The sequence below is a fragment of the Lepus europaeus genome, chromosome 14, assembly GCF_033115175.1.
Source record: "Lepus europaeus isolate LE1 chromosome 14, mLepTim1.pri, whole genome shotgun sequence".
In the NCBI taxonomy this organism is placed as follows: Eukaryota; Metazoa; Chordata; class Mammalia; order Lagomorpha; family Leporidae; genus Lepus; species Lepus europaeus.
In genome coordinates, this window is record NC_084840.1 from 55,164,131 (window position 1) to 55,191,616 (window position 27,486).

Genomic DNA, 27,486 nt, shown 5'->3' on the forward strand with positions numbered 1-27,486 from the left:
TCTCTCTATGCCTCTGGTTCTGTAACTCTGCCTTTCAAATGAATGAATAAACCTTTAAAAACAAACAAAAAAAGATCAAATATAGAGGTAAGAGCTAGAGTATACAGAGATAAGAGCTAGAGAATACAGAGGTAAGAGCTAGAGTAGACCTCAGACTTGATTTAGTTCGAAATCTTTCTGCACATCTTAGGGTAATCAAGACCCTTGAAGGGAACAGAAGATCCCTGAGATCATACAAAGCAAAAAAATTAAGAGGCAAACTCATCACTTACATTAATTATGTACAACTTCTTATATTTCAAAATTTTTTATTGAAAATTGTTGACTTTGAGAAGAAAGTGGGGAAAATAAGCAAGAGATTCTGAATTCCAATTTAATATTCATTTCTATATTTCTCTTTCCTTTTCATCTCAGGTTTCATCTATTTTTTTAATTATTAATTTATTTATTTGAAATACAGAGTTACAGAGAGAGAGAGAGAGAGAGAGAGAGAGAAGGAGAATTGATAGAGATCATCCACCTGCTGGTTTACTCTCCAAATGGCTGCAAGAGGTGAAGCTGGGCCAGTCTGAATCCAAGAGCCAGGAGCTTCTTCCAGACCTCCCACATGGGTGCAGGGGCCCAAAGACATGGGCTTTCTTCTGCTGCTTTTCTCAGATGCATTAGAAGTGGATTGGAAGTGGAGCAACTAGGACTCCAAACAGCACCTACATGTTATGTTGGCACCACAAGCACAGACTTAGCACCTCGCCACAGCGTTGGCCCCAGGTTCATCTTCTGCTCTGTGTTATTTGAGGTTGATTTAGCATTTGAAGATTTTTAGAGTCTCATATGGGACTGGAAGTTTGGAATATTAAAGTCTGAGAGATCCTAAATCAAAGAAACTTATCTCTATAAGAAATCTTTTGACAAATAAATTTAGAGAAATTAGAGTTTACCTGATATACTAAGGATATCTTTCAAATCTTATTTTATTTCTACCTAAATGTATAGTACTATATCCCAAAGAATTTTCACCAGAACACTGGTCTTGGGATAGTCTCCTTGCAAACTTTGTGCCGCGGTGAAAGACAGTTGAGAAATGCTGACTACTCTGCCCTCTTGGCCCTGAGCTGTGCTGGGCACAGCCACATGAACTGCTGAGTGCTTGAAACATGGCCAATCTCAACTGAGTTGTGCTGTGTACAGTTGCATGACCAATTTTACACAGAACAAAAAACAAATCAATGAAAACACTCCACAAATAACTTGCTTATGTTGGTTATATACTTAAATAACATTATTTTAGATGTGTTAGGTTAATATATCTTATTAAAATTAATTTCTTTTTTAAATTTTTTTAAATTATTTGAAAGGCAGGACAGGGGGAAGGAAGAGAGACAGTGCTCTCATCTTCTGGTTTACTCCTAAATGCCATCAATGGCTGTGTTGAGCTGGACTGAATCCAGGGAACTAGAAATTCAATCCGGGTCTCCCACATGGGTGGCAGGAACCCAGGTACTTGGGCCATCAGCCACTGCCTCCCAGGTGCATTAGTTGGAAGTTGGATTAGAAGCACAAAGTTGTCAGGTTTGAACCAGGCACTCTGATATAAGACAGTTGTGTCCCAAGTGACAGATTACCTGCTGTGCCACAACTCCCATCCCTTTTTGATGCAGGATTTGTCAAATTTGCTAAACTATATATCATTTTTCTATGTTGTTTTCTGTAGCAACTATTAACATCCTACAGAACAGTGAACCACGAAACAATCCTATATGAAATACTGATGCAGAGAGATAATTTAGTTAGGATCAGAAAGGAGGCTGTTCTGTTGGAGAGAAGTGAACACTTATAATTAACTGGTTAAATGTGTAGAACAGGTGGTTCATACATTTGATGCCTTGTAAAAAATAAAAAACTTTATTTGCCAAATGAAATTCGGGAGTCAAGAGATTCAACATTCATTTTACTGACACATTTATGAAATTGCATAAATTGCAGCACTTTCTTAATGAAAAATAATGACCTCCTATTATACACATCAAGGTTACACCTTTCCCATCTCACCCCCTGAGTATTAGCAGATATTTTATAGATAATATTGGAGAAGAAACTGTAGTAGTTAAAAGTGTGGGCTTTGACATAAACAAGCTCAAGGCCAAATTTAGAGTCTACCAGTTTAACAGTGTGACCTAATCCCTTCAAGCCTCCATTTCACCATCCATGAAACCAAAATAAAAATAATTCCTTTTTATGTCATTATCGGTAGGATTATATAAATTGATAGAAATAAAGCACTTAAACATAATATCTGCTGCTTCACTGTTTAAAAATAAGGCTTGCTATTTATCTTAGTAAATTTAGAGGATACTGTAAAGAAGTTACCTTTGAAAAGCTGTTTAAAATGTGGTTCATTTGCTTTCTTAAGATCAGTGTGAATACATTTAGCAAGCTGGCCCTATCACACCCATCTACTTGTCCAAAAGACAGGCTGCTAAATATAACTAAAGAAATGAAATTCAGAAGAATACTAAGCTCTATTTCAGAGTCCTCAATAAATCAACTAGAATGAAATTCCCCATCACACTCTGTCTCCCAGTTCAATACAATTTGTTTGACTCAATTAAATTCAATTTGAGAGACATTGCAAATTCACTTTGTGAAGGTACTGTAGAGACACAAAGTTTCTACAAATTCTGTAGAAACTCACCCCTTCAAAGATCAAAGGCTATTGATCTACATAAAGAGGAATTGGTTGAAAACATTATAGAGAATGTCATGTTTTGCTGGCAATGAATCTGTTGAGTACAAATGCTGAAGAGCTATTATGACCTAGCCTTAAATTTTTTTTTTCGTATTGTTTTCTTTTTTTAAAAAAAAACTTTTATTTAATGAATATAAATTTCCAAAGTACAGCTTATGGATTACAATGGCTTCCCCCCCCCCACCCCGGCCATAACTTCCCTCCCACCCGCAACCCTCCCCTTTCCCGCTCCCTCTCCCCTTCCATTCACATCAAGATTCATTTTCAATTCTCTTTATATACAGATGATCAGTTTAGTATATATTAAGTAAAGATTTCAACAATTTGCACCAACATAGCAACACAAAGTGAACAAAGTGAAAAATACTGTTGGAGTACTAGTTATAGCATTAAATCACAATGTACAGCACATTAAGGACAGAGATCCTACATGATATTTTTTAAAAATTGATTAATTTTCTATGCAATTTCCAATTTAACACCAAGTTTTTTTTTCATTTTCAATTATCTTTATATACAGAAGATCGATTCAGTATATACTAAGTAAAGATTTCATCAGTTTGCACCCACACAGAAACATAGAGTGTAAAATACTGTTTCAGTACTAGTTATAGCATTACTTCACATTGGACAACACATTAAGGACAGATCCCACACGAGACGTAAGTACACAGTGACTCCTGTTGTTGATTTAACAATTTGACACTCTTGCTTATGGCATCAGTAATCTCCCTAGGCTCTAGTAATGAGTTGCCAGGGCTATGGAAGCCTTTAGGGTTTGCCGACTTCGATCTTATTCCGACAGGGTCATAGTCAAAGTGGAAGTTCTCTCCTCCCTTCAGAGAAAGGTACCTCCTTCTTTGATGGCCCTGTTCTTCCCACTGGGATCTCACTCACAGAGATCTTTCATTTAGGGTTTTTTTTTGTTTTGTTTTGTTTTTTTTGCCAGAGTGTCTTGGCTTTCCATGCCTACAAAACTCTCATGGGCTCTTCAGCCAGATCCGAATGCCTTAAGGGCTGATTCTGAGGCCAGAGTCCTAGCCTTAAATTTAATAATGGTTGCATGAGATATGATTGGATTGATTATTCAAACTACAAATTTAATTTACAATCCAGTAGCTTTTGCATTAAAGCATAGGTCTTTTTAGTTACTCAGATTACAAATGTCAGGGTTATATTTCACACTTTCCTCTCTCTAACCCTCAGATCTCTATCTACTTAGTTTCCTACAAATATCATAAATTTATACTCTTTGCTACAGTTTTAGTCCTGGGCCTCCCTTTTTACACAGGAAGTAAGACAATTCCCAAAAGACTGTAGCTGTCTTATCAGCCTCCATACTAATGCTTTTCATGTATATGAAATGCAAATATAACCATGTGACTTTGCAAATTGCTTGAGCTTATCTGTTGTACTGGTCTCTGAGTTCTTCAGGGAAGAATGAACACCTGTTCATTCCAGTGCTCAGGAGAAAATAGGAATGTAGTGCATGTTGGACAAGCAATTTTCATGTGGAAAACTGCTATAGTGAAAACAAGACACCAGAGGCTGAATTACTACTACTTTTTAAGAAGGAGTTTGTGGGGCAGGTGTTTGGTGGGTTAGTTGAGATGCCACATCCGATGCCCATATCCCATATTAGAGTGCCTGGGTTCAAGTTATGGCACCACTCCCAATTCTACCTTTCTGCTTGTGTACATCCTGGAAAACAACAGTACTTGATTCCCTGCCACCCCTGTGGGAGATCTGCATTGAGTTTTGGAATCCCAGCTGTTAGCTATTTCAGGTATTTGGGGAGTGAACCAGTGGATGGGAGATCTGTCTGTCTGTCTCTATCTCTGTTACTCTGTGTTTCAAATAAATAAATAAATTTTAAAAATGAAGGGTTTTGTAATGTACATAGTATTACTCCTTATAACTTATATAAAGGACTAATGAGAGAATCCCAACAAGTTATGTGACAAAATTAGCCTTGTGAGAGAGGCGCCTTTCTCTGAAGGGAGGAAGGAACCTTCACTGTGACACGGCCTTGACTAAACAAGTTCAGAGTCGGTGAACTCAAGGGACTTCCATAGCCTAGACAGCTCATAGCAAGAGTCTCGGGTGATTGCTGACGTCATAAATAAGAGTGCCAATTGTTAAATCAACAACGGGAGTCACTGGGTACATGCTCCCCACGTAGGATCTCTGTCCTTAATGTGTTTTACTATGAAACTTAAAAACACTACTAGTGGAACAATACCCTATACCTTGTGCGGTTGTGTGAATGCAGCCTGTTGAAATCCTTGCTTAGTATATACTAAGTTGATCTTCAGTATATGAAGGTAATTGAAAATGAAACTCGATAAAGGGCGGGATGGGAGAGGGAGAGGGGAGGGCCACAGGAGGGAGGGAGGTTGGGGGGGAAGCCACAACAATACAAAAGTTGCACTTTGTAAATTCACATTTATGAAATAAAAAATTAAAAAATTAAAAAAAAAATAGCCTTGTGTACTTTACCCAAAATGACAACTGGTAAATAAAATCATTGGACTTACCATTCAATAGATCCTTGTTTAAATTTTCTCTGCTTATAGAAAGAATATACTGCAAGAAAAATAGAGTAGACAATGTTTCTGGATCAAATAAAGCTATAATTCTAAGTTATTCTGCAAAAAGAAATCATTATTTAGCAGAAGATTATAAGCTTAGTTTTATAACCATTTAGCTAAATGGTCTTTTAAAAAAACCAGTTTAGCCAAATACATATAATTCAATGCCAAAGTTTTAATTTCATTTTTTTCAAAATTTGATACTATAAAAATCAGACTCTTCTCTTGCTGCTAAAATATTATTTTTATCAAGAAAATTTGGGGAGCTGGCTCTGTGGAGTAGTAGGTTAAGCTGCTGTCTGCAGGTGCTAGCATCCTGTATGGGTGCCAGTTCAATTCCCTGCTGCTCCACTTCCAATCCAGCTTCCTGCTAATGTGCCTGGAAAAAAAAGCATAAAATGGCCAAAGTGCTTGGGTCCCTGGACCCCTATGGGAGACCTAGAAGAAGCTACTGGCTCCTGGCTTCTGTCTGGCCCAGTTCCAGCCATTGCAGCCATTTGGGGAGTGAACCAGTGGATGGAAGATCTCTGACTTTCTGTTTCTTCCTCTCTCTCTGTAACTCTGCCTTTCAAATACAATCAATAATAAATCTTTTTTAAAAAGAAAATTTTGTTTTGATAACAAGATCATCAATGTCATATTTTCATCTTAGGTCTCCAAATTAAGCTGTTGGAAAAACTTCAGTGAAGACAGCATCACTAGAATAAAGAGGCTACTTTGAAGACCTTCAGTCCAATGGAAAAGGGGTGTGTGTGTGTGTGTATAATGTGGCTGTGGTAGGGATGGAGATTGGTAGGAGGAGTAGGACCCACCCTCACCGGGATACTTGCTGGTTGCTTCTGACTTTATAGGACAATCCATCAGGCCCATCAATCAAGGTAGATTAGGCTTCTAGGGCTTACAATACTTTTAAGTAATCCATGAGAATGTTTTTCGTTTACTTTAAAAATCAGAAGGAAAAACATAAGTATAATAATAATAAATATTGTATAATGATGAATCCAGCCTGGATATCTTTATCCCAATATAGCTTTTTTTAAAAAAGATTTTTATTTATTTATTTGAATGGTAGAGTTACAGAGAGAGGGAGAGACAGAAAGGCCTTCCATCTGCAGGTTCACTCCCTAAATGACCTTGATTGGTAGAGATGAACTGATCCAAAACCAGGAGCCAGGAGCTTCTTCCAGGTCTCCCATATGTGTGAAGGGGCCTAAGGATCTGGGCCAGCTTCTACTGCTTTCCCAGGCCATAGCAGAGAGCTGGATTAGAAGAGGAACAGCCAGGACTTGAATTGGTGCCCATATGGGATTCCAGCGTTGCTGGTGGAGGCTTAGCCCACTACACCACAGCACCAGCCCCCAATATAGCTTTATCCCAATATTTTTATAAAATCTAATTATTAATACTTGCTATTTTATAGGAAAGAAGGACTTACGGAAGCAAAAACATGTAGCACAAGTCATACTGCACTCTTGCAATTCATGACAAAACTATTAATTTAATATTTAAACCACATAATTTTCTAAATTATGGAGATAACAATATTTTAATGCAAAATAACAATTTATGAACCATCACTCATTCAAAAGTAGAAGTCTTACAATAATAGCTAAATCCATTCTTAGTGCAAAAATAATTCAATCAGACCACAGTGGCAATGACCAAGGAAGAACTTCCTGTCTTTCCTATACATTACAATGAATAGAGAGGGACTTCTTGGTTCTGTGCCTCACAGTTCTGTTTTTTGGTCTTCTAGGTAATTACTGCATTTCAATGCAAATCAAAGCATATTAGGATATATTCACATTATGAAGATTCACTTAAATGGGGAAAATATTTTTTCCATTCAGCTATCAAAACTGGTTAAGGTTTGCATCATCTAGGAACCATTGACTCAGCCCTCTGGGGACTCTGGCCAGTCTACTCCACAACTTCAGACAAAATTAGGTCCTAACCAATAGTCTTGGTCACAAGACCCATCAAGTCACGTCTGCAATACATATTCTAAAAGGTTGATCTTGTAACAAATAAGAATAAACAAGTTAAGGACTATAAAATGATCCTCGCATCCTAAAAGACAGTAGCAGTGAAATCTAAAAGAGGTTAATCTCCTTTAGAGATTTGTAGGGCAATAGTTTCAGAGTCTATTTCTAATATGCTAGGAAAGACTGTTTACTTTCTCTAATCTCAATGTCTTTGAAGGAGAATTCTCCCAAGGAAGAGGTATGCTATTTCTCTATTTTGAGCAAAGATGGCTGGGAGCACGAGTTGAGGAGCTCTACCATGCTGTGCTTATTGGAGGAGATTTTAGCAGTTCCCAGGACAACTTGAAGGGGACTATGGGAGCACCCAGCAAGATAGGAAGGGTCTGGACACCACACAGTAGGAACAAACTGCTAGACGACTGAAGTCAGAAAGGATGTTTGTGGGATTGCTTTGGACTTCCACAAGCTATGGAACTGAGAAGTTCAAAGCAATCTGATTTAGATTTTATATGGCAAGGAGGACCACATACCTAAATGAGAAAGTCAATAACTGATGCAAAGCTACAGAGTGAGTGGTGACTATAAATTTAGCATTACTCAGTTGTTAAGAATTGAGACACAACAGGGTTGATGTGGAAAGAGCCATTTCCTCCTTCTTACAATGTACTGAAGGACCCAAAGTGGGTACTCCTAACAACACCAGTGGAAATTAATGTTTCTCTCTCTTTCTCTCTTACACACACACACACACACACACACAATGTGGTCTATGGTCCCTTACTCCCATCCTCTAGCTTTTCTAATATTTGAACCATATCCTATTGCTTTGCCTTTTGCTTTGACATCTATCCTTCTTCAGCAATTCCATATTAATACAAGATAATGATGATTATTATGAGCATTATTATGATTACCATGAGCCACTGTCAATAAATGTAACCAAGCAGTACTACCCAGGTTTCTTGTACCATGCTCTGCCATATTCAACAGGCAACTTCCCCGGGAGAAACCCGTTTTTCTGCTTTATTTCTTCCTTGATATTGCCCTCCTATGAGGCAGGCAGCCTGTTTCCTCTTCTATAAAGCAAGACAGTTGGATGCACCAAGTCAAAATTTGCTAATTACTGTAAGATTCTGTTAAGCTAAAGTGAATTTACACATTGTTTTCATCCAATATAGACTCAGAACTTAAAAGCTTACATTTCTTACAAATCTAATCTCACCCAACTTCCCTCCTTATAGAGATCCCCATATTATAGAACACTCTAAAACTGGTTATAGGAGTTACTCTAGAACCCCTAAAACTAAGTCTCTTTGCCCAAGGTGCAGGATGCCAATCGCTGAAACTGGGTTGTTAAATAAAAGTGCAGAGCAGGGAGTCAGGCAGCGAGGGCTCAATTCCTGGATTTCCAGAGGGGTTGAAGGCACTGAATCTTATGGTTCAAAGCTGGGGATGAGCAGTGTGTGACCAGCTCTTGTGTGGGTCACTGATTGGTCCACAGTGCACATGGTCTTCCTTTGATTGGTCATTGATGGGGCCAGTGTGTTTCCTTTGCAGTAGCAAAGGCAGGCTCCTATGGTAGGTCTAAGAGTACACTGTGCATTACTTTGATCATTGCCTGTGAGTTCCTGCAGAGCTTTCAGAGTAGAGACTGGCACTGAGATGTTAACCAAGGGGACAATTCAAACTTTTGTGATATAGAGTCTGGGCTCTGGAGTTACCTTATGTCACTCTCTTAATTTCATGAATTTATCTTTACTAGAGGAACTTCGAGTTAAGGAAGAGATGCTGAGGCATGATAAAGTCTACATCTAAGGCATTATGGGTAAAGACTCAGCGTCACCCATTTGATTAGGACAACTCTGCTTCTAATTTAAGGATTTTTTTCTTTTTTAGATTTTATTTATTTGAGAGGTAGAATTACATACAGAGAGGAGGAGACTGAGAGAAAGATCTTCCATCTGCTGGTTCACTTCCCAGATTTCTGCAACAGCCGGAGCTGAGCCTATCCGAAGCCAATAGCAAAGAGGTTCTTCCAGGTTCCCACGAGGGTGCAGGGGCCATCCTCTGCTGCTTTCCCAGGCCATAATCAGAGAGCTGTATTGGAAGAGGAGCAGCCAGGACACAAACCTGTGCCCATATGGGATGCTAGCTACGCAGGCAGAGGCTTAGTCTACTACGCCATAGCACCGCCCCAGCCAATTTAACATTTAAACCAATTGACTGTCTCTAATCTCACTTTCTCTGTGAAGTCTTCTCTGAAAACTAAAAGTTTCTTCCTTTTCTGAGCCATTTTAGTATTTCTTGTCTGAACCATACAGCTGATCTCCCCTGAGATCAACTGAAAGCCTTTCCTGATGAACTTTGTTATCCCAATGAGTTGGCACGCTCCTTTCTGTGAGCTCAGCAGTTTGGGGTGACACATTTTGTACCCACAGATTAGAGTTCATTCAAATGTGCAAATCTTACTTGCCTTTTGAGGAGAGAGAATTCTTTAGTCTTTCCTGAAGCACCTAGCTCAATCTGGGCCAATTCAACAAGTCCTGTCAATGATCTGAAAATGTTTCTCACTAAGGACAGCTTAGTGGTTTTCCCATGCCATCTTCCCCTCTGCCACGAGCACGCATCTGGATTCTATACTTATGCTTTTATAGTGCCAAAATAACTATGATACTATTTTTAAAAAGTCACTGAGTAGAACATTTTAATCCTACTCCAACCCCAAAGCCCTGACTTGTTGGAATGCTTTACGGTTCAATCACCTTTAGCACCCCAAGATATGGCCTTGTTCCCATAAATATGTGCATTTGATCTCTTGCTATCCAAAGTGTAGTCCCAGGACCAGCAGCATAGACACCTCCTGTGAATTTGTTAGAAATGTAAAACCTCAGTCTCCACTCCAGCCCCACTGAATCAGACAGCATTTTAACAGGATTCCAGGGAGCCTGAGAAACATTGCTGATCCACCTCCACTGGGAGCTCTGTGGAGAGCCAGACTCAGGACTATGTGAACCTCACTTAGGCTCTGTACTAAATAAAATAAAGCATTGCTGGATACAAATAAAACCAATATGAGTTTTTCTCATATTGATAGACATTGATGCATTTATTCCCCCTCAAGGAAACCAAATCAAAAGATATAATCATAAACTAGAGTGTCAATTTGTTGTGTCAACAACAGGAGCCACTGTGCACTTGCTCCTCATGTGGGATCTCTGTCCTTAATGTGCTGTCCATTGTGATTTAATGCTATAACTAGTACTCAAACAGTATGTTTCACTTTGTGTTTCTATGTGGGTGCAAATTGTTGAAATCTTTATACTAAATTGATCTTCTGTATATAAAGAGAATTGAAAATGAATCTTGATGTGAATGGAAGGGGAGAGGGATCGGGAGAGGGGAGGATTGCGGGTGGGAGGGAAGTTATGGGAGGGGGAAGCCATTGTAATCCATGAGCCGTACACTGGAAATTTATATTCATTAAATAAAAGTTAAAAAAAAAAAGATATAATTAGATTAAAGCACATACTTTACCCAGCTCTGTACATTACTATGTGAAAGATAAGAAAACACAAAGCTATATAATAATTTTTTTCATAAACTCCACACCACCATTTGGCCCCTGTTGTGTTAGAAATCATGAGGTTCTGAAAGCATCTCAGATTGATTCTATGAATTCTATTATAATGAATTTGGAGCAAGATGGGTTGTAGTGTTGTCAACTCGACAACAAAATAACCTGGTACTCTTTTCTATCTAATTAAAAAAGAGATGGAGGGAAAGGATGTCTCAAGCAACCAGAGAGCAAGAACAAAACATAGAGGCAAGAAATGGCCTAATAAGAGAATGGCAGCCCGTGGCTTAACAGGCTAATCCTCGTCTTGCGGCGCCGGCACACCAGGTTCTAGTCCCGGTTGGGGCGCCGTAATCTATCCTGGTTGCCCCTCTTCCAGGCCAGCTCTCTGCTATGGCCCGGGAAGGCAGTGGAGGATGGCCCAAGTCCTTGGGCCCTGCACCCGCATGGGAGACCAGGAGAAGCACCTGGCTCCTGGCTTCGGATCAGCGAGATGCGCCGGCCACAGCGGCCATTGGAGGGTGAACCAACGGCAAAGGAAGACCTTTCTCTCTGTCTCTCTCTCTCACTATCCACTCTGCCTGTAAAAAAAAAAAAAAAAAAAAAAAAAAAAAAAAAAAAGAGAGAGAGAGAGAGAGGGAGAATGGCAGCGAACTGTTCCTGAATGGACTGGGCCCTATTTTGAGCACTTGCTACCTAGTCTCGGTGTTTCTTGCAGCCTAGAATAAGCAGCACAATGTGAAAGATAGGAGTAGAGAGAGGAAGGTACTGTCAAGCACATAGCAAGTTGCAGGCATTAGAGTTAGTTATAATCTGTGCACAACCAACCGTCTCCAGAGTAAACCTACCTGTGACTTTGTCCCATAGGGAATTGCAGACTTTTTACCTGAAAGAGAGTGAATCATTCTTGCTCTCATGGGAACACCTTGGGATACAATCTGAAATGAAATCAGAAATGTTGATGTCAAATTCTACAACATGACATCATTCAAATATGATAAATACTGACTTTAAAATATGATTTTCAAATAGTTTCCAAAAAAAGTTTGTGTTTTTTTTTTTTTTTTGGAAAAAAATTATAAAGGACCATTGCAAGCCTGATTATGGAAACTCATTCAATGAAAACTGTTTTCCTGCAAATTTTACCTGTTTTTCTATTTTTACATTAGATCTTAGAATTGACTTAAAATTTATCTGCTCTAAATCAAATATTACATGTTGAGGAAAGTGGTTCATTGTTAGAGATTAAGTGATTTTTCTCATGATGACAAAAAGGGGCATTATAAGGAATAAAACCCAGTGTTCCTAAAATCCAATGCCAAGTGTTTTCTTTTTTCTTTCTTTTTTAAAAGATCTATTTATTGGGGCCGGCACTGTGGCATAGTGGGTAAAGCTGCCACCTGCAGTGCCAGCATCCCATATGGGTGCCAGTTCGAGTCCCAGCTGCTCCACTTCCAATCCAGCTCTCTGCTATGGCCGGGGAAAGCAGTAGAAGATGGCCCAAGTGCTTGGGTCCTTGCCCCCATGTAGGAGACCTGGAAAAAACTCCTGGCTCCTGGCTTCAGATAGGTGCAGCTCTGGGGAGTGAACCAGAGAATGGAATACCTCTCTCTTTCTGCCTCTCCTTGTCTCTCTGTGTAGCTCTTTCAAATAAATAAATAAAGCTTTAAAATTTTATTTATTTATTTGAAATTCAGAGTTACACAGAGAGGAGGAGAGACATAGAGAAATCTTGCATCCCTTGGTTCACTCCCCAAATGGCCACAATGGCCAGGGCTGAACCAGGCTGAAGCCAGGAGCCAGGAGCTTTATCTGGAACTCCTGTGTAGGTGCAGGGGTCCAAGCACTTCAGCCATCTTATGCTGCCTTCCCAGGCCACTAGCAAGGACCTGGGTCAGAACTGGGGCAGCCAGGACTTGAATGGGAGCCCATATGGGATGCCAACATCACAGACGGTAGCTTTACCTGCTATGCCACAACACTGGCCCCAAAGTGTTTTCTTATTCATGGCTGCTCCTCTTCGGAAGAAGAATGTGAGATTGCATGTGCACTCACATTTACTTATGTTACCACTTAAAAGACACTTTGTCAGTGAAAATAGAATCAAGAAAAATATACCATATCTTGAAGCTATATGATAAAGAGTGAGAAGTTTGTAAGTTAGCCCACATGAGGAAAAATATACTAAGGCTTACAACCTCTTATTCAAACCTGTGAGACTTGATGGTTTCAGATTTTCATAGCTTAGATAAGTAGTATGTGTATTTATTTTGTATATCATACAACACACAGTATGTCTGGATACCACTCTTTAACCAAACACAGTATTACTGGAGCAAAACATTCATGCTAAGTCTGATTTAAAACACAACAACATGGGGGCTAGCATTGTGGCACAGTGGTAAAGGCGCTGTCTGCAGTGCCAGCATCCAGGATGGGAGCCAGTTCAAGTCCTGGCTGCTCCGTTTCCAATCCAGCTCCCTGCGTGCCTGGGAAAGCAGTGGAGGATGGCCCAAGTACTTTAACCCCTGCTCCCAAGTGGGAGACCCAGAGGAAGCTCCTGGCTCCTGGCTCCTGGCTCCTGACTTCAGATTGGTCTAGCTTCAGCCGTTGTGGCCATATGGGGAGTGAACCAGCAGATGGAAGATCTCTCTCTCTCTCTCTGTCTCTCTCTCTTTCCCTCTCCCTCTTCTCTCCCTCTCTGTCTCCTTCTCTCTGTAACTCTTTCAAATAATAAATAAGTAAACTTTAAAAAAAACATGAAAAGTCTTATGTCAGGTCAAATTCTGCTGCTAAATGAGTGATGGAAACCTTTATATTTTCAAGGTTTGTGAGAAATACAGAATTGTAGATAAGAGATTATGGACCTCTGTAAACAAATCAGCAAAATGGAGTCTATGCGCTTCCTCTTATTCTGGGATGCCAACTACCACTTTCTTTTTTTTTTTTTTTTTTTTTGACAGGCAGAGTGGACAGTGAGAGAGAGAGAGACAGAAAGGTCTTCCTTTTGCCGTTGGTTCACCCTCCAATGGCCGCCGCGGTAGCGCGCTGCGGCCGGCGCACCGCGCTGATCCGATGGCAGGAGCCAGGTGCTTCTCCTGGTCTCCCAAGGGGTGCAGGGCCCAAGGACTTGGGCCATCCTCCACTGCACTCCCTGGCCACAGCAGAGAGCTGGCCTGGAAGAGGGGCAACCGGGACAGGATCGGTGCCCCGACCGGGACTAGAACCTGGTGTGCCGGCGCCGCTAGGCGGAGGATTAGCCTAGTGAGCCGCGGCGCCGGCCGCCAACTACCACTTTCTATAGCCAGACCTGCCAGCCACTGCCAGCCCAGTGTCAGAAGTGATCATCAGATGAGGTTGTAATGTCCTCTTGTCATGTTCTGGTTCCCCCAACTCCCAGGTATTTAGAGTATCAAATATTCACCCTCTTATCAAATTTAGAACTTTGGAAACCTTTGTAGAGTGAGTTTTTATGCATAAGCCCTTGGCTTTAAATGGCACTTCAAACCAAGTTGAAATATATATCACTCAGTTATTGAAAACCATCAGGTATTATTTCATGCAAGGAAAATACATCAACAAGATACCTGATCTTCCAGGCCAATGGCTTTCAAGGCTTGTCGTCCTCTATAAGAAAGGGCCAAGTTAATGCTTCTTCCACGTGTAAATTTAGCCACTCGAATATCTAAGACATTTGAAACAGACTCCATGTTACACACAGCTCATTATACTCTAGCACAGGATGAACACAGTGGTAGTGCACCTGAACAATTAGTGCATTCAGAACCAAATTAGAAGGGCTTGTTAACTTTTCTTTTAAAAATAGATAATAGCAGTAAACTTGAATTAAAGTAAATTTAGATTGATGAGATTTTAAAATATCTAATAGTAAAGGCAGGGGGCATCTCTAACAAGAAATTTACAGTTCTGCCTGTAAATTTCTTGTTAGAGATGCCCCTGCCTTTACCTGGCCAGCTCTCCTCCCAGCCCAGCCAAGTAATGAAAGTCAACAGAGTGCCTTCCCCTAGGAGGTTCACACCTCCCTTAGGATATACCCCATGTGAAGAGATAGATAGGTCTGGGCCTCTGAATTTACAAGGCCTAAAGCCCACCAGATTATTATCAAGCCCCTTCTATCAGGTTCTATTTGCCTCTCAATCAGAAAAATTACTTGTAGCTTAGACAGCACCTTTCTTAGCTCCTCTAATAATGACTCTGTCCTTTGTTCTAGGCCCAGTCTAGTGCACTTGGGCCTCATTCCTTTGTAATCATAACCTCTACTCTACCACCAATGGCTCTACTCCCAACCTGTGTGTACTGATGGTCCTCTTCCCCACTTAATGCTGTATAATTGTTCAAACCTGGTAAATGCCACTCTTAGGATCATTGGTTACTATCCTCACTCTGTCTTTTATGACCTTGTCTAAATATGATCAGAGTCGGTAAACTTGGAAGGCTTCCATAGGCTTGGCAACTCATGACGACAGCCTAGGATGGTTACTGGCGCCATAAACTAGAGTGTCAATTTGTTGGGTCAGCAACAGGAGCCACTGTGTACTTGCTCCTCATGTGGCATCTCTGTCCTTAATGTGCTGTACATTGTGATTTAACGCTATAACTAGTACTGAAACAGTATGTTTCACTTTGTGTTTCTATGTGGGTGCAAACTGTTGAAATCTTTATACTAAATTGATCTTCTGTATATAAAGAGAATTGAAAATGAATCTTGACATGAATGGAAGGGGAGAGGGAGCAGGAGAGGGGAGGATTGCGGGTGGGAGGGAAGTTATGGGAGGGGGAAGCCATTGTAATCCATAAGCTGTACACTGGAAATTTTTATTCATTAAATAAAAGTTAAAAAAAAATCTAATAGTTCTTTACTTTTTTCTTTTATTAAATTTTTTTCTTATTCAAAAAATTCAAAAGAAATAGAGGTCCAAGACTCAGAACTAACATCTCATAATTTTCAATACTGACTTACCTTCCCTAGCTTCATATACATCAACCTGGAAATTCCTCTTTGCAAGGAAGCATGCATTTAATGATCCAACCTGGGAATTCAAACAAATTTTTCATATCTTTATCTGATTCTACAATATAGGGAAACGTTAGCAGCAAGAGGAAATGTTGTAGGTAGCTATATTTTACCAACTTCATTTTTCACATTGATTTACTCAGTCTCTACAGGAAAGAACCAGTTGCGAAAATGGTAACACTGATTAAAAATTAAATGTTATAATTTTAGAGACTTCTGGCTCTATTTTTTAGCCTTTTTATATTAAGATACAACTTTTGTGAAGAAAGAACACAAAACATGTATATAGTTAATAGAATAATTAGAACTTTTTAAAAAGAGATTTATTTATTTTACTTGAAAGTCAGAGTTACACAGAGAGAGAAGGAGAGACAGAGAGAGAGAGAGAGAGAGGTCTTCCATCCGCTGGTTCACTCCCCAATTGGCCTCAAGCCAGGAGCCAGGAGCTTCTTCCAGGTCTCCCACACGGGTGCAGAGGCCCAAGGACATGGACCATCTTGTACTGCTTTCCCAGGCCACAGCAGAGAGCTGGATCGGAAGTGGAGCAGCCGGGACTCGAACTGGTGCCCATATAGGGTACCAGCACTGCAGTCAGTGGCTTTATCCTCTATGCCACAGCGCCAGCCCCCAACTTTATAACTTTTTAATCCTTATAACCACTATTCTAGTCAAAATGTAAACTATTGCCAGCCCCTACAAATCCCCACAATTTCTCCACAATCACAGTCTCCTTCCCTCTCACCTAGAGGTAAACATTATTCTGCATTTTGTGATTACCCATTTTTGTTTCTTTATCATTCTACCACTTAGGTATATATTATTTATATTCCTAAGCAATATAGTTAATTTTGCCCATTTTCTGTAACATAGAATCACAGTGTGGGTTTTTTGCATCTTTTTAAAAATGTATTTTATTTTACATTAAAAAATGTTTTTGAAAGGCAGAGAAAGAGTGAGAAATCTTGCATCTGCTGGTTCACTCCCAAAAGCCTACAAAAGCCAAAGCCAAAAATAAGAGGTGGGAATTCAACCTGAGTCTTCCCCATGGATGGCAGGGACTCAGGTACCTAGGCCCTAATCCAATGTGACTGGCATTCTTCTAAAAACAGGAAATTCAGAAACAGAGACAGACATGCAAAGAGGAAGGGTGTTGTAAACAGAGAAGTCCCCATGAATGTAAGTCAAGGAGAGAGATCTGGAATGGATCCTTGTCTCATAACCCTGGGAGGAACCAACCCTACTTATACCTTGATTTTGGAGTTCCAGTCTCCAGAATGTAGTAATTTACTTTGGCAAACCTAGGGCTTATCACAATGGAAAGTTTTTCTTTAAAGTGATTCTGTCATCAATATCTGTCTATCCAGTTAGACTATCAACTGATTTCATTCATGATTTTATCCCTAGCTTCTACCATTATATATACAACATATTAAGTACTTGATAAATATTGTGAAATGCATTATGGTGGTAGAGATTATGTTTCTAAGTAAAATTTGTAACCAAATGAAGCCAAACTTTATCAAACACTTACTATATATAAGTCATTCTTTTAAACTTCAGGGATTTAAAGGCTGTGAAGATAAGTCCTTGTGCCCAGAGAACACCCAATTTAGTTAGGAGAAAAACATAAACTGGTTAATGCTTAATAAACTCCTTTAAAGGCCTACTTTTATATAAAATATTTGCAGATCCACATATTATTTCTAATGTGTATTGTTCAAATAATACAAAATAAATTTAATCACGTGATTTCTACCTACCCTTTAAAAATCATTATGTGTTAGAATCATATAATTTTATTTCGAGTACCTAGTATTTTGTGTGCACATAAATTCAGATACACTTTGCAAAATAACTCTTGGCCCAAAAGTGAAAATAAATGTAAAAGGAAGGGGTAGGGAGAGAAGGAAAGAAAGTAACTCAAATTCACAAGAAAAGGATTAATTTTGCCTTGAGGAATGTGGTATTTTTCAAAGATGGCCATAACATACTCCTCTGAAATGTGATCTTGACACTTTTTCATCAAGAGATGGAGTTTATTTCTCAATTCTCTTTAATCCAAGAGGGTGGTGATAGCTTTAGCCAATAAAATTCAGCAGACATGATTTAAGCCAACTCCAAGAGAGGTTTTTTGTTTTTGTTTGTTTGTTTGTTTTGACAGCCAGAGTTAGACAGTGAGAGAGAGAGAGAGAGACAGAGAGAAAGGTCTTCCTTCCGTTGGTTCACCCCCCAAATGGCCGCTACGGCCAGCGCAAGCGCTGATCCGAAGCCAGGAGCCAGGTGCTTCTCCTGGTCTCCCATGTGGGTGCAGGGCCCAAGGACTTGGGCCATCCTCCACTGCCCTCTCAAGCCACAGCAGAGAGCTGGACTGGAAGAGGACCAACCGGGACAGAATCCGGCACCCCCGACCAAGACTAGAACCTGGGGTACCGGTGCCACAGGTGGAGGATTAGCCAAGTGAGCCACGGCGCTGGCCCAAGAGTAGTCTTTTAAGTAATCTGAAAGCTTCTTCCTGCCTTTTGGTGTCAGTTATAATGTAAGAAGGATATGCAACCTTGAGGTTGTAATATAAGAGATGTGGAAGCCACAGGGATGGATCATATGTCTAGTAGTAGGTTCATGAGTGCATCTGGAAGGGCTATCAATTTGGCTAATAATGTGGCTTTTGGACTCTAACTCTATTTCCCTTCTCACTTTCTGTAAAATGTGCTTATTTGAGAATAACTGTCAGTGCCGTTTTTAGTTGTTATTCTGCCAAAAAAATTTTAAGAAGACAAAGAGATATAAATGGAAACAAAATGTGGTGTGGGAACCATTTTAAGCCCACCACAAACTCTCGGTTACAGCACAACTGGGTTCCTGAGCATAAATACGGAAGGAGAGTAATGAGAGGAGAGGGGAAATTGGGCAGCAGTAGACACTCAGGAGACATAAGACAGAGTTCATAAAGCCAGGTCTTGAGGTTGAGCCTTGATAGAGATAAGGCAGTTTCTATTAAGAACAAAATCAGGAAAGGTTTCTGTACTTGTTTGGAAGCACCAAAAGACCAGGACAATAAACTCTTTTTATCAAAAAATAATTTGTAGCCTACGCCGCAGCTCAATAGGCTAATCCTCCGCCTGCGGCGCCGGCATACTGGGTTCTAGTCCCGGTCGGGGTGCCGGATTCTGTCCCGGTTGCGCCTCTTCCAGTCCAGCTCTCTGCTATGACCCGGGAAGGCAGTGGAGGATGGCCCAGGTCCTTGGGCCCTGCACCCCATGGGAGACCAGGAGAAGCACCTGGCTCCTGGCTTCGGATCAGTGCAGTGCACCGGCTGCGGCAGCCATTGGAGGGTGAACCAACGGCAAAAGGAAGACCTTTCTCTCTGTCTCTCTCTCTCTCACTGTCCACTCTGCCTGTCAAAAAAAAAATTGTGAATTAGAAGTTTTATTAACATTTTTTTACTTTTCAATTAAAAATGTTTATATAAAGAGATTTCATATATTTCATAGATACAATTCTAAGATAACCATATTTGCTTCTCTCTCTCTCCCTCCCTCAATCCCCCCTTCTTCCTTCCTTTTTTCCTTTAATTTTTGAAATAACAAAATTTCAACTTACTTTGTAATCACAGGCTTAAAGCACCACTAACCCTAATGTCCAACAAGTAAAAAGTAGAAATACCACTGTTCCACAGGAATATACAAGGGCTACAAACAATAATCAAATCATAGACATCAATTTCACTCTACGTATTGCTTTTGTATTATAATCTAACTACCACATATCAGAGAAAACAGGATATTTCTTAAGGTTGTTTATATGTAAGAGTTTTCAAGAGATTCCTTGGTTACGTAATTATAGACCTAACCCAATTCTTCCATTTCTCTATTTTTTTTTTTTTCTGATTCCTCGTACTTCCCTCCTCACAGGTCACGTGCTTTGACCCCTCAGTTATTCCATTATATGGATGCCTCACTTATGATTTAAAAACATTATCTGAAATTTTCTTTCACATTAATGTTGAGGAATGCTTCTCATATGCTTGCTAGGTTTTATGTCGGGTCCCATGTGATCCCATCCAGCAGTCATGGCTCCAAATAGCAAATGGTCATGAGAAAAACATACTTTGTAATTTGTAAATGTGGACCTATTAGGAAGGGGGATTGTGATTATTAAAGTTTCATGCATTTTATGTCTCTTTATGTAATGTATTTGTAATTAACCTGAAATGTCATATTAAACACACATCAACTCTTTTCGACTTAATGAAGCATATAGAACACTCCCTGTGAATCATAGTTGTTTCTGAGTCTGTCATCAAATACACTTTTTAAAAGCTAGTGTATACCTCTTGAAATCTGTATTTAGTTATGGACTGTCTGCTCTCGCAAAACTTTGATCTTTGGGGATCAGCATTTAGCAAACTGGTTAAGATACCACTTGAGAGACACGTATCCCATTTCACAGCACCTGGGTTCAAGTCCTGGCTATGCTTCAGATTCCAGTTCTTGCTAGGATGTACCCCCAGAGGGCAGCAGGTGATGGCTTAAGTAGTTGGGTCCCTGCCACCCACATAGGAAGCTTGGATTGAGTTCATAGCTTCTGACTTTGGTCACAGCCCCAATCATTGTGGGAATTTGATGAGTGAAACAGTGGATAGAGGATTGATTCTCTCTCTCTCTCTCTCTCTCTCTCTCCTCTCTCTCCTCTCTCTCTCCCTTACAAATAATTCAGTTGGATTCTTGTCACCCCTGTAGTAGATCTGGATTGAGTTCCCAGCTCACACATTTGGCCTGGCCCAGTCCCAGCTGATGGAGTCATTTGGGAGATGAATCCTGGTGTTAAAGTTTGTCTTACCTTTGGGTCCTGCTTCAATCCCTTCTATAAAGTCTATCCCAGTGCCTTACAGTTAGTTTCTCTCTCTCTCTGTCTCTCTCTCTCTCTCAAGTAAATAAAAATTCTAAAATAAAATAAAAAATAAATACTTCTCGAGAATTTTGATGGGTCAAACACAGGAGAATGGATCACGAAACACTCTGTAGTAGGGTTGCTTCTCAGCAGGAAGAACAGAGGAACTGCTGCAGCGATACCATAAAACGTATTTCCAGGATGTATTCTGGAAGAGTGGGTTCACACTGCAAGAGCTGGATACAGCTGAGCCTGGCATGTTTATTCATGTTTTTAGCCAAGGCTCTTGGATTCTGCCAAAAAATGAGGGCTCAAATAGCTGTAGTCATCGCTGAGCCAGTGCTTTTTGGGGTTAATCATTTGCATCATAGCTGGAAACACTGAAAATAGTAGTCAGAAACAATATTTCTCAGTATTTTTTGAACACCTCGGACCCTGAATTTAAGATATGGCTTAAGAATGCCTGTGTAGTTTAGGTTAGATGGTCTTTGTTGTAAATTTTTTAGTATTTGATTTATGAGAGAGAGAGAGAGAGTGATCCAATCCACTAGTTGACTACTTAACTGCTGGGTTAAACGTCCCCTCTCTGATTGTTTCTTACTTCTCTGGCTTGCTACTTTGTAAAGCAAAGAAATCTCAATACACAAAGTAAGGCTGTTCATACAGCAGTTTCTTGAAAGGCAAATTTTTTCTGTGCTTACTTGTTAGAGTTGGTAAGTTATACCTGTAGAACTCCTTTCAGCTTTAAAAGTAGGGATTGTTTGCCAAATACTTTGTAAATTAATCATTGAAAGGATATATCTCTTAAGACATTATTCTCATGAATGGTATCAATACAGTGTAATTTTTGAAATATTTAGGTCAACATTATTGAAATATTGTGTCAACATGTTTTTCTATGCTTTTTTTCAATATTTAAACTTTCTTCAGTTTATGATCATGGTTTGGTTTCTCAGTAAATGTTCCTGCGCTGATTTTGTTATTACTTCTGACCTGGGTTCAACTCCTAACTTTTTGGATCAATAATGTTTTCCAAGAAAGGAAATCAATGGATTTAATCAGGAACAGATGATCACAACAGTAGAGCAAGGACAATTCTTATGGTGACTTTTCACTAAACAGGATCAATAGACACAGTGGGCTATGGAAGGAATTGAGGTAAGTTCATCATATCCTTTGAACTTCTAACTAATGGTTCTCAGCTTGCATTTTTTAAAATCCTAGAAGCCAAGAGAGAGCTTGAATGTATTAGTATAATGGGATATGGCCCATGGGGAGATGAAGGATGAGAAAGATAAAAAAAGAAGAAGAAGAAGAAGATACATGCTTGGATTTTATTTTGTTTGTAATGGGAGTTAATTGAAATTGATTAAAATTAAGTAGGGAGTAACATTGATCAGACTTGTTTAAAGGGATGATTCTGGATGTTATTTGGAGAATGGTCTATAAGTGGTTAAGAGGTGAACTTGAGAGACTACTTAGGAGGCTGTTGCAAGAGAATGAGGATGGTTTGGACTAGTATGATATGGATGGCCAGAACTGAAATATATTTTGAAAACAGAGCCACCAAGACTTACTGATGGGGTTGCAACAAACTGGGAAAAATATAATCAAATCTGATGCCCAGGCATAAGTCTGAGCAATAAGGTGAATGTAACTCTTTTGCAGAGGAATTTTAATTGTTTCCTAGTACATGTGTTCTGATTTGTGTTTTGTTTCCCAACACATATGTTAAGTTATTACTTGATGAAGAGTTCAAGTGCTATTCATGGAGAAAGCCATGACTTATATGCACATTTTTATGCTTTCCAAGATCATATATCCAATCATATTTTTATGATTTCTATGAGACATTTTAAGAGACATCACTGCTGCCACCCTAGTCCCAATCTTGGACTAACATCAAGCCACACGGCGGCTGATCTATGCTGTCTTCCTACAGTTTCCTCCCCTCCCCCAGCCATTCTCTACATAATAGCCTCAGGGATCCATTACATCCTAGTTTACTTTGCTGCCCAGCATGCACCAGTGGCTTTTCGTTCCACTTCCAATGAAGTCTATCTTCTTGCCTGGCCCTCTAAGATCTTACAAGATTTGGCTGTTTGAGCTGTTTTTTTTTTTTTTTTTTTTTTTTTTTTCTGGCTTTGTTCTGCTCCTGTCTTTCTATAGCCTCCTTAAATTTGCACAGCTCAGTATAATCCCAGGGTTTCTCTTCTTGTTGTTTCTTCTGCCTGAAGTGTTCTATGAAGATCTATGGATCTATGGATCTTCCACGGTTGGTTTCATCTTATCATTCAGGTGTCTAGTCGCATATCCCCTCCTTGGAGAGGCTGTGTTTGACCACACTCTAAACAGAGGTACCCCACAAGAAACTCTCTACAGTACTACTCTGTTAACACTTCTTTGCAGTGCTTATCCCTGACTGAAATTTTCTTGCTTGTTTTCTTCCTCATTGTCTTTCTCCTCTCTGGAACTCTCACCCCTCTGTCCCTACTACCTGAAACAATGTTGGCACAAAGCAAGCACTCAGTAAGATTTTGTTGAATATGTGAATTCTCAGTTTATGCAACATTTTGATAATAAAGAACTGGGCAGAAGTCCAGTGTGAAGCAATGACAACATGTGTCATATCCAGTGACCAATTCAGCATGTGATAGCATTCCTTAGCGTTTTGACATTCAGAATCAGAAGTGATAAAGGAACCAACATAGCACTTTGTGGAAAAGACAAGAAAGGCAGAAGACAAAATGAGCACATAGTGTATAAACACATGTGTGGCATATAATATGCCAATCTATATGCAGCCTAGAACAGTGTAAGACACTCAATACACTTCTATCGAGTTAATGAATGAATGGATATATGAGTTAAAAGCCTGCAAATGATTTGACCAAAGGTGAAAACAAATTGATGAAACTTTAACTAATTGGGACATTTTTACTCTAAAACAGGGTTCTGCTGAAAGGAGAAAAAAAAGTTTCCTTGTGGCAGCCCCATACTAAACAGAATTAGCTTTGACACCATAACATGGAAGCTAAGGATCAACCCTTTTCAAATCTGCTTATAAACTTTTTGTATCTTGCTAAGTGTAGGATCAGGTCCAGCGCTTTAGTCTCACCTGCTCAATCGCTTAAGAACTAGTGAATAATCCAATGTAATCTTACATTAATTTCATGTTTCTTGACCTTTCCATTCTCCATAGACAGTATAAAATGAGCTATTGACCAAAGTGGGACAAGTGCTTTAAGATGGCTTTTAAGACAAGCATCTCTTTTGAAAAAATAGCCAATTTAGAGGATAAAAGCAAATTCAATTGGCTTTATTTTTCATCTTCAAGAAATATTAGATCAAATGACAGGGGAAAACTGACACCTTATTATTTCATGGATATAAAATACCTTTCCTGAAAAGAACAAGTTAACAAATTAATTAAAAATACATTCCAACCAGATGTATGTAAATATCAGAAACATTTTCATCTGCACAAGTGAAGAAAAGTAATTATTCAGAGTAATAGGAATTTATATAGAATCCCTAATAGTAATAGAACATCTGAGTGAATGCTTACCAAGCCTCCACCAATGACAGCGACTTTTTTCCTGTGGCATTCAGAGGAGTCCATGACTGCTGAATTATTTGTCGCAGTTGTTGTTGCTGTACTGAGGGGCTGACTTCCCCACACACAGGTTTCTCCCAGTCTTTATGCTGCCCAAAGCCCAGCCCACTTGTGATCCAGAAGCAGAGTTTGGTCAGGGCCAATTTCCTTTGACAGCATTTAACTCGTTAGTAGCCCAATGTGCAACCAGTTCAGCTTTCATTGCAGCAAGTGAAATTTTGAAAAATCCAGACAAATGAAGACACTGTCTGTCTTGTGTGGAAGACAAAGAATCTTTAAAGAAGTCTAAAGGCTTTGTTCTTCTTCTGCTATAGGATATTTTCTTAGTTTCATTTTCATTCATGATTGTGGTGAATGAAACTTCCGTCCTTCTACTTCTCTTAAATAGTGAAGTGATACAGCTTCATGTTATTAAGACCAACCAGGAATTCCACCTAAAGGATACTCATGAATTGTCTTTCATAGACTTTTTTTAAAGATATATTTATTTATTTGAAAGTCAGAGTTGCACAGAAAGAGAAGGAGAGGCAGAGAGAGAGAGAGAGAGAGAGAGAGAGGGAGAAAGAGAGAGAGAGAGATCCTCCATCAGCTGGTTCACTCCCCAATTGGCCACAACGGCTAGAGCTGCACCTATCCGAACCCAGGAGCCAGGAGCTTCCTCCAGGTCTCCCACGTGGGTGCAGGGGCCCAAAGACTTGGGCCATCTCCTACTGCTTTCTCAGGTCATAGCAGAGAGCTGAATCGGAAGTGGAGCAGCTGTGACTTGAACCAGCACCCATATAGGATGCCGGCACTGCAGGTGGTGGCTTTACCCACTATACCACAGCGCAGGCCCCTTTAATAGACTAATTTGGGAAAATTTCTTTTTTTTTTTTTTTCCAACTCTTATTACTTTCCTGGGCAAGATTTTGAATTGAACAATTGAGCATACTTTCTTTTTTTCTATTTTTCTTCCTTTTTTTCCTTTCTCTATATGCTAGAAAATATAGACTAATTTGTGCATTACCACTCGGGGAGACAGTTAACATTACACTTCTATAAACTCAGTCCTGGCTTCTTATTGTCTATTCACTTTTCTTGTCTTCATCTGCTTTCAAATGTATGCTGTTTGTTGTGCATATTTGCGTATTATAGTTTTTCTGGAACATGATGTGATGTGAAATAAAATAAGAACTTAAATTAAGACGTTTCTTCACCTAGAAGTAACAGCACAGAAAGAATTCAGAGTTTTCCCTGCTGTGGAGTTAGAGCAAAATATCATTCAATAGTGACCCCTTGTGGATCGGTGTTGTTAGAGTTGCCAGAAAACTTTACTTACAGTGGCCCCTTGGTGTCCTTGGGGGACTGTTTTCAGGACTCTCTCCAAATAAAATCCACAGGTGCTCAAGTCCCTTATATAAAACGGGGAAATGTTTGCATAGGAAGGTACTTCAAAATGTTAGTGGAAAAATGAAATTAAAGAATAAATTTATTTTGGTGTAAAACATATTTGAAATTCATGCATAGTTTTTTTCATGATATGCAATTTCAAGAACTTTTAAAATAAATCATTTGCAAGGATTTCAAAAATACAACAAAATAAACTTACCTTTCAATTTCATTTTTCATGATTGTTTTTGAAGTACCCTCCGATAACTTACACATCCTCCCAGATACCTAAATCATCTCTAGATTACTTAAAATACCCAACACAATCCAAGTGTTAAGTAAACAGTTGCTATTATCATATCCTTTAGGGAGTAATGACAAGGAGAAAACATCTGGTTATGTTTGTTATAGACATAATTTCTATTTTTCCGACTGTGTTTTATCTGAGATTGGTTGAATCTGTGGATGTAGAGCACAGCGGATGACGAGGGCCAACTGCACTTATTATCAATAGGTGATACAAAAAGATGCAAAAGTGTGTACAGGCATCAGAGTTCTTCAAATCCTGCCCATGACCTCCTATTCTCCTGCCTAGACACAGCCACATCGTTACCCTGTGGATTACCCTGTTCTTCTACAAGCTTATTCTCTCTCTCTCTCCGTCTCTCACTCTCTTGCTCTCTCTCTCTTGCTCTCGCTCTCTCTTGCTCCCAATCTCCCCCTTCTTACTTTCCTTACTTTCTTCTTAAACATAAATGGGTGGGGCCGGCACCGTGGCACAGTAGGTTAATCCTCTGCCTGCAGTGCTGGCATCCCATATGGGCACTGGTTCTAGTCCTGGTTGCCCTTCTTCCAATCCAGCTGTCTGCTGTGGCCTGGGAAAAGCAGCAGAAGATGGCCCAAGTGCTTGGGCCCCTGCACCTGCATGGGAGACCTTGAAGACACACCTGGCTCCTGACTTCGGTGCAGCTCCAGCCATTGCGGCCATTTGCAGCCATTTGGGGGATGAACCAATGGAAGGAAGACCTTTCTCTCTGTCTCTCCCTCTCACTGTCTGTAACTATACCTCTCAAATAAATAAATAAATACTCTTTTAAAAAATAAATAAATGATAGCAAATTTTCCACCCTTTCCGATAACCCATTTTTTCTCTTTTCATGTAGCTTAAGAATTCTTTAATATACACATATAGAGAATCGTATCTATGGTGTAGAACACAGAAAAATAAAGGGGCAATATAACAACTTACTGAAAAGCAAGAACCCAGGTAGCTAGGTCCGTCAGGTCCAGAAGAGAATATAACCAAAACTGCAGAGGGCTACATGCTCCTTCCAGTCACCCCTCCTTCAGAGAGATAGCTGCCACCCTGCCATTATCCCTTCCTTGCTTTTTATTTATAACTACACCACCACTAACTAACACAAGTAAGTTTTGCCTTTTTTAAAAGCTTTGCTTTGGCCAGCACCATGGCTCAACAGGCTAATCCTCCGCCTAGCGGCGCCAACACCACACCGGGTTCTAGTCCCGGTCGGGGCACCGGATTCTGTTCCGGTTGCCCCTCTTCCAGGCTAGCTCTCTGCTATGGCCCAGGAGTGCAATGGAGGATGGCCCAAGTGCTTGCGCCCTGCACCCCATAGGAGACAAGGAGAAGCACCTGGCTCCTGCCTTTGGATCAGCGCAG

General features: G+C 39.9%; 1 protein-coding gene across 3 annotated transcripts in view; it reads right to left on the reverse strand.

Moving 5' to 3' along the window:
* KMO (kynurenine 3-monooxygenase) overlaps window positions 1-24,524 on the reverse strand; it is a 40,384-nt gene extending 15,860 nt beyond the window's left edge. For 2 of the 3 annotated variants that reach the window (XM_062210666.1, XM_062210665.1), the window contains exons 1-5: window positions 24,390-24,524; window positions 15,878-15,947; window positions 14,484-14,581; window positions 11,745-11,834; window positions 5,284-5,332 (exon numbers count right to left, since the gene is read on the reverse strand). In XM_062210666.1, coding sequence (XP_062066650.1) covers window positions 5,284-5,332; window positions 11,745-11,834; window positions 14,484-14,581; window positions 15,878-15,947; window positions 24,390-24,443 — 361 coding nt within the window. In that variant the 5' untranslated portion in view covers window positions 24,444-24,524. The remainder of the gene's footprint in view (window positions 1-5,283; window positions 5,333-11,744; window positions 11,835-14,483; window positions 14,582-15,877; window positions 15,948-24,389) is intronic. The other variant, XM_062210664.1, reaches the window with a different exon arrangement.
* Window positions 24,525-27,486: the final 2,962 nt, after the last annotated feature.